Raw genomic sequence first — 13338 nt, 5'->3', positions numbered from 1 at the left:
GGCGCATATGTCGCCAGATGTTCCACGATATTGGTGATTGGCAACGTGAGGAGCAGCAGCAAATCAGTAAGTACAACCAAAAAAGTGTTTAAAATTACCTCACATCAAAAAAGGCATTTGGAATAAGCCCCCACCGGCCCTTCCTTCCTGTGCTTGGCCTTTTTGCCTCATGAGGCGTGTAGATTTTTATTTGAACCATTGTTTTACACTGACATAATTTGTCCCTGGCCACAAGCTTCACATCCTCCTAGGCAACCAAGTTAAGAGTAGTTACTTGACCCCTGAACTATTGTGACCCTGTGTATCTGGCCTGCATGCCCCAAGGCCACATGACTAGGCTACTTTTAGTAAATTTTAGCTAGCAAATATGTGAAATTTAGAATATTTCCTATCACATTGCAGTGGAAGATGTGATGAGACGCTGGCGCAGCATCCGCGACCAATACAGGTGGGAACGTCAGCAGTGGGCCAGGAGTGGTGATGCGGGCCACACAAAGAGAAAATATATACTGTATATTATGATCGCCTCTCCTTCCTCGCTCCTATTCTGGATCTGAGACCGTAAGTAGATACCTCACACCACATTACACAGATACTTTACAGGGACAAAACTAATGTTTTGAATTTTGGCTATGTTCTATTTCATACAGAACTCAGTCAAAAACTGACTCAGATACAGAGCCCATCATTGATCCTGTGGCTGGAGGAGCAGAGGTGGCTGGCCCATCTTCTCCCCCTCCAAGAAGCATGGGTGAAGTTTCCTCTCCTGAAAACCCAGTGCCTGCACCACAAACCCCACCACCAGGACCACATCCACAAGCAGGACGTCTACTGCAGCACCATCCGCCATACAGGAGGAGCAGGGCAACATCAGCAGCAGCCCAACTGCCCAGATACAGGGCTCCCCAGAGCCTGCTGGACTATCCCGGCGAGGAAGAAGGCGCCAGATCCCTGCCCAAGATACCCGTACCAATGTTGACACAGGGGTACTGAACTCCCTTGCTCGAGTCAATAATGATGATGGGGAGGAGGCATACTCACGCAGCCTGGCCCGTTATCTTCGAGATCTTTCCCATGAGGTGAGGCTACGTATTCGAGGATGTTTTCAGATCCTGCTTGATGCAAGCACACACCCCAATACCCCATATGAGTTATTTGAATATCTGGAGAGATGGCAGCTTTCCCCAAGGAATCTGATGCGCCTTAGACACCCCACACACCTGCTTGCTCAAGCAGGCTCTAAGGATCCTCAAACACGTGGGCCTACACCTCGCCCCCTTACTCCCCCTACCCAACCTTGCCCACAGCAGCCACATGTCTGCCTCTAGCCAACCTCACCAATATGGCCACTTGTTCCCACCCAGTGTTGGAGGCTGGTCCCAACCTGGTTGGGGACGACATGGCTATTTTGGTGGGTATGAGCCACGGGCCTACCAGCCCCAACAAGAGGTCCCTCTCCAATTTCAGTCAGCCCAGTACCCACCACAATGACAGGAGGCAGTACACTACCCACATCATGGGCAACAATATGCCCCCACACAGGGCGATGGCCAAGTTGGGCAAAGTAGCCAGCAGCAAACGCAGGCTGGTCTTCCGCCTTCTCCTCCCCCGACCTACCAACATTTGTAATGTAGGAATATTGGTCTTGCATAATTTTTTTTTATTTTTTTGGTTTCTGAAAATGTTTTGCTTGTAATTTTGCAAATCTGCAAAAAGGCCACTTTGGGCCATTGCCACATTTACCATATGGCAATAATATGTGTTTAAAAAAAAAAAAAAAAAAGTAAAAATTTGTCTACTACATTTTACGTCTCTGTCTCAATTATGAAAAAAGTTATCAGCATACTAACATACGCTTACCAAGGCAATTAAACAGTCAGAGAATAATTAGGGGTTGAAATATATATATTTACACAGACATAAAACAAAAATGTATAACATAGACACAGCATGCTCTTGCTAAGAAGAATCCCCCTCAGGTGACATAAAATAATTAGGGAAAATATCACACACTTTGAGCCCAGAGAGCGGTCTACGTTGAGGGTTGATATGTGGTCTCGCCCTACGCACATTGTTCGACCCACGCACAATACCAGCAGAGGAGGAACAATCATGTATCCTGGTGAAGTTATGAAGAATGACACATGCTTTGATAACTTCATTCACATTTTGTTCACTCAGCTGAATGGCAGACTGTAGGACCCACCCTTTGGCACAAAGAATGCCAAAGGAACACTCCACCAGTCGCCGAGCACGTGATAGGCGCAAGTTAAAAATTCTGCATCTGTGGTCCAGGTTGCGCCGGGGATATGGCCTCATGACATTGCGCGTTAACTGAAACGCCTCATCTGCCACAAGGACATAAGGGACTGATTCTTGAGTGGAGCCTGGTAGATCCAATTGGTTGGTGCATAGCCGCCGAGCCATAATGAAAGTATTGAAGACTCTAGAGTCTCCCGTCCTTCCATAGGCCCCAATATCGACAATTATAAACTTGCATTGAGGGTCGGCCAGAGCCAACAATACAACAGAAAAGTATTGCTTATAATTGAAGAATTGGGAGCCAGAGTTCGGCTGCTTACGCACCCGGATATGTTTGCCATCAAGGGCCCCAATACAATTAGGAAACCTGGCATTCCTCCTCAAAGTCCCTTGATATCCTCAACCAGTCTTCCATCCTGCGCTCGGGCATGACGAGTTGATGGAGTCTTCACCATATTTCACTACATGTCGACCTGACTATGTCATGAATGGTAGATCTTCCAATGAGAAACTCATGGTGGAGGGCGGCATAATACAGGCCAGTGGACAGGAAGCTGAAGAACAACAGAAATGGAACATTTTAGAAGGCAAAAATGATAAAAAGACCAGCTACATACATACCAAACTTTTTATTGTTTGATATCTACTAACACACATTTTGTCTAGCATAATGACTACGTGATATTCAGTACATAGTACACATAACATTCTGGTATGTAAGTTTAAATATATGTGGACTAAGATGAGGGCAACAAAATTATTCCCACCAAAAAAAAATACACATACTTTGGGCAATACATCATGAACATAGAGAATGTGGTTGTGTAGTACATACCGTAATGTGAGTAGAAGTCGCTCCTCTGCAGATATAGCTTTGCGCATCCTTGTATCCTGAAAGATTATCCCAGGGTGCATTGTCTCCAAGAGGAGATCAAATGTTGCAAGGCTCATGCCACAGTATTGGTAAAATTTTTCCGGATGATCCCGCAGAGAATAGAGGCGGTGAAAATGACCTCTTGTGAGTCGTTGCCTCAAAAGTGGATGGACCCACATGCGTCTCCTCCTCCGCGGATCCACTATCACTGCGTATGGGTGACCAAAGCAGCGTGACAAAAGCCAGTTGAAGAGAACCTGCTCAGTTGTGTTGAAACTCAAACTGTTTGCCATGTTGCACATACAACACCAACACACCTAGTCAAGGCAAGGTCACAAATGGACAGAATGGAGGCAGCCACCTGTTCCAGAGCCAATAAATAGGGTGTAGGCTGATGATTTAAATAGTTAGCAGGCCTCAAAACCGTTAAATGTCCATTTTGCAAGCCGGCGAGAAAATCTCAGCAAACGGATTACATACGGATGCTTACATGCGCAAAATACGCGACCACACCTTGCTTACGGATGACATACGGAGCACTATTTAGGGGACATTTCTCCGTATTACGCATATAAAATACGGACCGTATTTTGCGTCGGTTAGTGTGACGCCGGCCTTATAGGTATGTATATGAGCTGAGGTGGGGTAAATTCGTTTAGCTTTATGTTTGTGAGTGCATATTGATATGAAACAGGAGCAAATGTCTTCCAAATAATTGACAATTTTCAGATCTTTATGCCATCCTAGATTTACCTACATGAAATGAGAAGATCTCATCAGCAGCCACTAACCTGTCACTTCTCTTCTTACTTTTAGGTGGGTGATGATTATCATTCAGATGTTTTTGCACTTTTCCCGGGAACGTTTCAGACAGTTGATATGGTTGCAAAGACCCCAGGAACATGGTTGCTTCATTGTCACGTGGCTGACCATGTACATGCAGGAATGGAGACTTTATACACAGTACTGGAGAGTAAGTGATCATTATCAGGATTGCATTTGTTCATCATAGTGGCCTGCGATAAAGACTCCAAATGACAGTGATGGGATATGGTCGCCTTGTAATGCTTTTTTGTAACACATACAAATTTGAAGTAATGTAATGTGTGAAGAATTGGATGTATTGGATTATGTATAATTGGATCATACTGTTTACCTTACGAGATAGAGACCAATGTGTCCTAGTAGACTAGGTGAGTCTTCACTAGTAGGGTCTTTGGTGCACTGTTTAGTAGTTGATTACCAGCAAATACTTAAATGGAATCTGTCACCAGATTTTTGCCACCTAATCTGAGGGCAGCATAATGACCCTGATTCCAACGATGTAGCACTTACTGCTTGCTGTAGTTTTGATAAAATCACTAATTTATCAACATGACATCATCATTAGGACTAGTAGACCTGCTTCCATGTAGTATCCATATTCATGAACTCTGCATAACCCTGCCCCCACTAATTGTCAACTTTTCTCTTATGCACAGTGTACACAGAAAGCTGCCTATCAGTGATCTGTATGGGGTTATATGGAGCTCGGCAGTAGGTCAGAGAAATAACAGCTCTGCAGCAGATGAAACACGGATTTTATGAAGAAAAAAAAACTGCAGCTAGCAGCTCAGTAAAAAGTACATTGTTGGAGTCAGGGTCTCAGCCCCTACACTATGCTGCTCTCAGATGAGGTAGAAAAAACTGGTGACAGATTCTCCATAAAATATTCAGTTGCAGTCTGGCAAACAATGGCCACATTGCAAATTCATGTTACGGCGTACTTAGCCACTATGGGGCCATACTGTGTCCTCATGTGCATTTTGTAATATATTAACCACTTTCCGACGTTGGGCATAAGAGTACGCCCACGTCGGACTCCCTCCCTTTGATGTGGGCTCCGGCGGTGAGCCCATATCTTTCCCGGGACATGTCAGCTGTGGAATCGCGATCCACCCGTGACTATTAACCTGTTAAATGCCGCTGTCAAACTCTGACAGCGGCATTTAACGCGCGCTTCTGGCCATCGGGCCGGAAAGCCGCCCACCGGTGACCTCCGTCACGTGATCGCGGGTCACTGATGGGTTGGCATGACAACCAGAGGTCTCCTGGAGACATCTATGGTTGTCACTGTTGGCTTGCCCGGTGGTCGGCGCTCATAGCAAGCGAGTGAGTAATTTTGCTACAAAGAGCAATGTATGTTGCAGAGCCGATCGGGTTATGGCAGTTTCCAGTATCCTATGAAGACTATTGAACCATGCCAAAAGTGAAAAAAAAGTTTTTAAAAATATAAAAAAAAAAAATATAAAACTTCAAATCACCCCCCCCTTTCACCCCATTCAATATAAAACAATAAAAAAAAAAACCTCAAACCTACACATATTCGGTATCGCCGCGTTCAGAATTGCCCGATCTATCAATAAAAAAAAAAGGATTAACCTGATCGCTACTAAACGGCTTAGCAAGAAACAAAGTAAAAACGCCAGAATTACATTCTTTTGGTCGCCACAACATTGCATTAAAATGCAATAACGGGCGATCAAAAGATCGTATCAACACCAAAATAGTATAATTAAAAACGTCAGCTCGGAATGCAGAAAATAAGCTCCATCATGAAAAATGGAGACACTATGGGTATCGGAAAGTGGCGCAATTTTTTTTTTCTTAAAGTTTGGCATTTGTTTTACCACTTAGATAAAAAAGAACCTATGCATGTTTGGTGTCTATGAACTTGTAATGACTTGGAGAATCATAATAGCAGGTCAGTTTTAGTATTTAGTGAACCTAGTATAAAAGCAAAACAAAAAACAACTGTGGGATTGCACTTTTTTTTTTGCAATTTCACTGCACTTAGAATTTTTTTTCCCGTTTTTGAGTACACGACATGGTAAAACCAATGGTGTCGTTCAAAACTACAACTCGTCCCACAAAAAATAAGCCCTGACATGGCCATATTGACGGAAAACTAAAAAAAAGTTATGGCTCTGAGAAGAAAGGGAGGAAAAAAAGAAAACGCAAAACCAAAAATACCTGAAGGGGTGAAGAGGAGAAAAACTTTGATGGGAGGAGGGCTTATCTAACCAGAGGCATTATCTATGCACATAATGTATTTCTATGATGTGATTTTCACCTAATTGAGTTGTGTTCGTCTTATATTCCTCTACAGAAAAAGAAACTTTAATTCACAAGCTTATTACACGCCTTCCAGGGGTTACAAAGCAAGATAAAGAAGACTCCACTTGAGCCAATCTGAAGGACAATTACATCTCACCTGAGATACTTGTACCACAAAATAACCCAATATACAAAATAAAGAATATTAGCAAACACAACACCAGCATTAGAGAACTTTATTTGTACATCTTACGTTTTCTGTAAATCCAGACCAAAAATCATTGATGACCTCCAAATTTTTTAAACATTAAATAAACCCTTTTAAAAATCACGATATATTCACTGTGGCATTGTATATATTGTCACTGCAGCTCTGGAGGTGACTTGAGTATAAGACATAATGTAACCGCAGAATAGTGACTGCAGCTCTGAAAGGGACAGGAGTATTGGACACAGTGGAACACTGAATATTGACTGCAGATCTGGATGTGACAGGAGTATAGGACACAGTTTAAGGGCGCAGACTGTCCTCCAGTTGAGGACTGGAGTAAGGTACACCGCCGTTTGTCATGGATGAGCGGGGGGGGGTTGCTACACTCCCATCCTGCCCACTTTGTCGGAGGTGGGCTAAAATGGTGTGAGAACGGTAAATGTTGCAAAATTTATCTGCAAATTTCAGATGCGCCAACATTTTGCAACTTTTCAAAGCTTTTTCTGCCAGACTTCTGATATGAAAGCTTCGTTAAATCTGGCCCTATGTGCCATTATCCTGGCAATTTATGCAGACCATGCATGATTAGTATGTTTTTCTCCAGAACATTGCAAATTACGGCGCATTGACACCAGAATTTGTAATTATTTTTCCTCTCACAGACACTTTTTTGGAAAAGTGGACAAAACTATATAGGATGAGGCTGGGGACATGTGCAGCCTAAAACTTACCATTAGAAAATGACAGGCGCAACTAACTAGTACTTGGCTGGTGTAGATTTGATTTCTAGTGCACACACAAGGGATCAACCAAATTATTAAAAAGCACATGAATAAGAGGCACGGATTTTAAAATGGCAGTCTTACAGGGAACCTGTCAGCAGGTCTTTAGACCCCCGAACTAATGTAATTTATGTACAGTCTTTGTATGTTTTAGAAGTCTGTGCCACCGTTGATAGAAATCCATCTGCAGATTTACATGCAAATGAGACAAGTGTAGGAAGGTCCTGATGACCTTTGAGAGCCAGGCTATCAATCTGTACATGCAGTGCACCTGGGAATGACTGTTTGCGCAAGATCTCAGGCAGACTAGCAGGTCACACAGAAGGGTGACTGGTCAGTCACTGATAGGTCAGCGACAGCTGGGGAAAGAGGGAGAGAGGCCGGAGAACTGTAAGTGCGGGCCAAGGATTTCTATAAAAAAGAGGCACGGACTTATAAAACAAAAGGTATGCAAGTCATCAACATTACAGGGACTTTACATAGATGAAATGCAATCGAAAAACTTGATGACTGTTTTAGAAAACATAATGAGGAAAACTTATTACACCTAACCAACATATGATGCAATGCTGACTCCCTGACTTTGATGCTGGCTCAGCAGCTGAGCCCGCATCTTTGCCGACAGATGATGGCTGAGATATTTACAGAGCTTTGCCCGCAGCAATCTGTTAAATGACACTTTCAAACTCTGACAGCAGCATCTACAGCTCGCTGGCAGGGGTTGACTTCTCACCCTGAAAAATCACTCCATAGTGCCTGTCACTAGGCGTCTACCTTCTGTGCAATTTGCTGTCCACTGCCTGTTGTACAGTTGCTGATGCAAATTACAGAAGCGAAGGCCGACCGACCGTTGTCTCTGTGTTCCTGTTCTTCTGTCAAACAGAAGTCATAACAGAGAGGCTGAAGACCGTGACAGCAGAAGTAGATGCTGAGAAATGAGGTGAAGGACGTTTCAACTAATGTTGGCAGGATGCTTCCACCATGGCTATACACAATTGCTTTGTACTGACCTCAAATTTAGATTCATCAGTCTATTCCAACTTACTCTACCAAGTTTTAATGTTCTAGAACAAATATTTTTTCACACAGTATCTTCAATGTATGTAGCTGAAAACTTGCTCTAGAAGGTTGTTTGAAACCAAATCGCCTTCCACCAAGTTCTATTTCTTATCACCTGATTCAGAGGACGTAGATGTTCTTTGTAATTATTGATTTAATTGCGTACAATGCAGTTGTCCTGTATACATGCAGAGTGTGTCTTTAACACCTTCACATTGAAAACAGTTTTCCCCTTCCTGACCAGGCCACACTTTTCAATTCTGACCAGTGTCCCTTTTATATGGTAATTAGTGATGAGCGCAAGTGCTCATTACTCGAGTTTTCCTAGGGTGCTTCGGTATAGACAGACTATTGCGGGTGCTCGAGTGACATGTTCAAATCCTCGCGGCTGTAAGACAGTAACAAAACATGAGGGGATTGCCCGTGTTTATCAGGTAATAACTGCATATTTTGAGGCTGTCTAATGGAGGCAAAACAAGTGGTCACGGGGACTCGAATACGTCACTCGAGTACCCGCGATACTCGGTGCATACCAGAGCACCTGTAACAATCGCTTCATGAAAATATATCAAATTTGATGAAAATTTAGAAAAATTCGCATTTTTGACATTTTAATTTTTATGCCCTCAAAACAAAGTCATACTGCACAAAGTAATTAATAAATAACATTTACCACATCTACTTTGTCAGCATCATTTTTAAACTTTTTTAAATAGGAAGTTAGAGGGGTGAAAATCTTTGCAGCAATTTTTTATTTTTCCATCAAATTTTTTTTTTTTTGAGACAACACAACACTTTTTAAGTGACTTTGAGGGAGCTATGTGCCAGAAAACCCCCAAACAAGACCCCAATTTAAAATCGGCACCCCTCACCAGTATTTAAAACTGCATTCAGAAAGTTTGTTAATCCTTCAGGTGATTAACAAGAATAGCAGCAATGTGTTAGAAGTAATGAAAAATTGTTTTCTAAAAATGTTGCTTTAACCCCGCTTTTTTCATATTCACAAGGTGATATGTTTTGTAATTTCTCCTGAATACGCGGATGCACCATATTCTTTTGAACCCACAGGTGCTTCACATCATTTTAAAACATTGGATCATGAAAATGAAAAATTACATTTTTCGCCCCAAAAAAGTTGCTTGAGTCGCAAATCTCTCATTTTCACAAGAGTAACTGGCGAAAATGGACCATCCAATTTGCTGTGCAATTTCTCCTGAGTATGCCAATGCAACATATGTGAGGTAAAACTACTGTGTGGATACACAGTAGAGCTCCAAAAGGAGTGCCGTTGTGGAATACAGACTATGCTAGTATAGTTTCCAGGAACCATGTGCATTTGTAGAGCCCTTGTTCTCCTAGAAGAGCAGAAACCTATCACACATGACCCCATTTTGGAAACTACACCCCTCAAGGAATAAATCTAGGGGTGAATTGGGCATATTGAACCTACAGGTGCCCCCACCGATCTCATATTGAAGAAATATCCAGCAGATAATCAGATTAGACCCAGAGAACGCCTTAAAGTGTGCTCTCTCATCTGCAGCAGAGCCATACAGGTTGACGTTAAGTGTGGTTTGGGTATGGTGTGGTGCTAAGAGGAGGGAGGCTATTTGGCTTTCTGAAAGTGGATTTTACTGGATTGGTTTCTTGGGAGCCAGGTCGCTTTTCCAGCATCTCTGAACTACTAAGAACATTACAACCTCCTTTTTTGTTGACAGACGATAGATCCGAGTAGGGGCTTGTTTATTTTCGAGATGAAATGAAGTTTTCATTGGTGTCACTTGAGAGTACATAATATTTTTATTTGCTTTTTATTCCAATTTTTGAGAAACAAAATTAATAAGTCTAAAACAATTCAGCAATTGTCTTCAGTTTTTTTTATGCTGTTCACCCTGCAGTAAACGTGATTAGATGACTTTATTCTTCAGGTCAGTAAAACTACAGCGACGCCAGTGTTATTTCGTATTATTAGAATTTGCTATTTTTGCATGCTAAAACACTGATTTACAGTGTGGGAATAAGTATTTAGTCAGCCACCAACTGTGCAAGTTCTCCCACTTAAAAAGTGGGAGTCAAAATGAGAAAATAAATCCAGAAAATCGCCTTGTCTGATTTGGCAAGATTTATTTTGCAAATTATGATGGAAAATAAGTATTTGGTCATTAACAAAAGGTCATCAATATTTTTTTTTACATATCCTTTGTTGACAATGACAGGTCAAACGTTTTCTGTAAGTCTTCACAAGGTTGGCACACTGTTGATGGTATGTTGGCCCATTTCTCCTTACAGATCTCCTCTAGGGCAGTAATGTTTTGGGCCTGTTGCTGGGCAACACAGACTTTCAAATCCCTCCAAAGGTTTTCTATGGGGTTGAGATCCGGAGCCTGGCTAGGCCACTCCAGGACCTTCATATGCTTCTTACGAAGCCACTCCGTTGTCCTGGCGGTGTGCTTGGGATCATTATCATGCTGAAAGACCCATCCACGTATCATCTTCAGTGCCCTTGCTGATGGAAGGAGGTTTGCAGTCAAAATCTCAAGATACATGGCCCCATTCATGCTTTCATGTACACGGATCAGTCATCCTGGTCCCTTTGCAGAGAAACAGCCCCAAAGCATGTTGTTGCCACCCCCATGCTTCACAGTAGGTATGGTGTTCTTTGGATGCAACTCAGCATTCTGTCTCCTCCAAACACGAGTTTTGTTTCTACAGTACTACTTTAGTTTCATCAGACCATATGACGTTCTCCCAATACTCTTCTGCATAATCCAAATGTCCTCTAGCAAACTTCAGATGGACTCGGACATCCACTGGCTTAAGCAGGGGGGCACACCTGGCACTGCAGGATCTGAATCACTGGCAGCGTAGTGTGTTGGTAGCTTTTGTTACGGTGGTCCCAGCTCTACGCAGGACATTCACCAGGTCCCCCTTCCCCGTGTGGTTCTGGGATTTTTGCTCACCGTTCTTGTGATCATTTTGACCCCACGGGGTGAGATCTTGCCTGGAGCCCCAGATCAAGGGAGATTATCAATGGCCTTGTCTTCCATTTTCTTATTATTGCTCCCACAGTTGATTTCATCACACCAAGCTGCTTGCCTATTGAAAATTAAGTCTTCCCAGCCTGGTGCAGGGCTACAATTTTGTTTCTGGTGTCCTTCGACAGCTCTTTAAACTCCCCTATGGTGAAGACCAGAGTGTGACTGTTTGAGGTTGTGGACAGATGTCTTTTATACTGATAAGTTCAAACAGGTGCCATTACTACAGGTAATGAGTGGAGGACAGAGGAGCCTCTTAATGAAGAAGTTACAGGTCTGTGAGAGCCAGGAATCTTGCATATTTTAGGTGACCAAATACTTATTTTCCACCATAATTTGAAAAATAAATCTTGCCAAATCAGACAAAGTGATTTTCTGGATTTTTCTCATTTTGACTCTCATAGTTGTGGTCTACCTATGATGTCAATTACAGGCCTCACATCTTTTTAAGTGGGAGAACTTACACAATTGGTGGCTGACTAAATACTTTTTTCCCCACTGTACAAAAAAGTATGTTATTGCATCACTATATTCAGAGTGCTGTAACTTTTTCATTTTTGCTCGTTTTCTGCAGGATGAGCTGACGTTTTTATTCTTACCATTTTGGACTACGTTATATTGATGAATCATCAGTGCTAGCGGTATAGCATAACGCATATTGCGTTATGCTATAGCGTTAACACAGCCCGTCAACGCTATGCGTTGATAGGGCTGGTTAACCCTATGTGAACCTGGCCTAAATGGTTATTTCTTTTTCTTGCTCTTCACCCTGCAGTAAAAGTAATCAGGCAACTTTATTCTCTGGGTTAGTATGATCGTGGTAATACCAGATTTTTACAGGTTTTTTTTTTTTCATGTTTTGTTTCTTTTGCAAGCTAAAATCTATTTTTACCATCTCTAAATTTATTTTTCCATCATACTTTTTTTTTTGTTGATGAAGCTATATAAGGGCTTGTTTTTTTGTGGGACAAGGTGATGTTTTTATTGATAACTTTTTTTGCATGTGATTTTTCTAAATCACTTTATTCTATGCTTTGTGTGTCAGTATGATTAAAAAGTGATATTTTATGTGCTTTTTCACAGGGATCACCAAATGCATTACATATTATAACAGTTTTATAGAGTGGTTTGTTTTGAACGCGACAATACCAAATAGGTGTACTTTTTTCACTTTACTTTTGTTTTTACAGAAAAAAATTTTTCTTGCGAAGCATTGTTCCATTTTTTTGTACTTTACATTTTTTCACATCTTTACTAATTTTATTCCACGATTTTTTTATTTTTTATCTCGTCCCAGTATGGGACATCAAATTTCCCTGCTGTGATCGCTGGTTTAATACACTGTAATGCCTATGCATTGCATGGTATTAAATCTGTGAATCACACAGGTGGGAGGCATGTCAGGTCCTGCTCAAGGCAACACCTTACAGGCCACAGTCTTAGGTGACCTCGTAGCCATTACTGCCCTGTGATCACAATGAAGACTAATGGGAGGAATAGGGCTAAGCAACAGCACATGTGAAAAAGACTTGGGTATACTAATAGATCACAGACTGAATATGAGTCAACAGTGTGATGCAGCAGCAAAAAAGGCAAATGCAATTCTAGGATGTATTAACAGAAGCATACAGTCTAGATCACGTGAAGTCATTATTTCCCTCTACTCCTCTTTGGTCAGACCTCATCTGGAATACTGTGTCCAGTTTTGGGCACCACATTTTAAAAAAAAGACATCAACAAACTGGAGCAAGTTCAGAAAAGAGCGACCAGAATGGTGACCGGTCTGCAAACCCTGTCTTATGAGGAAAGGTTGCAGGATTTGGGAATGTTTAGCTTGCAGAAGAGAAGACTGAGAGGAGACTTAATAGTGGTCTACAAATATCTCAAGGGCTGTCACATTGTAGAAGGATCATCTTTATTCTCATTTGTACAAGGAAAGACTAGAAGCAATGGGATGAAATTGAATGGGAGGAGACACAGATTAGACATTAGAAAAAACTTTGACAGTTAGATTGATCA

At 41.9% G+C, this 13338-nt stretch overlaps 1 protein-coding gene across 4 annotated transcripts in view; it reads left to right on the top strand.

Moving 5' to 3' along the window:
* The window catches only part of CP (ceruloplasmin), a 237551-nt gene extending 231101 nt beyond the window's left edge, over positions 1-6450 (top strand). For all 4 annotated transcript variants that reach the window (XM_073581068.1, XM_073581067.1, XM_073581070.1 and 1 more), the window contains 2 exons: positions 3953-4109; positions 6285-6450. In XM_073581068.1, coding sequence (XP_073437169.1) covers positions 3953-4109; positions 6285-6361 — 234 coding nt within the window. In that variant the 3' untranslated portion in view covers positions 6362-6450. The remainder of the gene's footprint in view (positions 1-3952; positions 4110-6284) is intronic.
* Positions 6451-13338: the final 6888 nt, after the last annotated feature.

Source organism: Dendrobates tinctorius, unplaced genomic scaffold (genome assembly GCF_039654945.1).
Source record: "Dendrobates tinctorius isolate UK_male_01 unplaced genomic scaffold, ASM3965494v1 ptg000069l, whole genome shotgun sequence".
NCBI classification, from domain to species: Eukaryota; Metazoa; Chordata; class Amphibia; order Anura; family Dendrobatidae; genus Dendrobates; species Dendrobates tinctorius.
The sequence above is the reverse complement of the archived record's forward strand: the minus strand, read 5'-3'. Positions and strand labels throughout refer to the sequence as shown.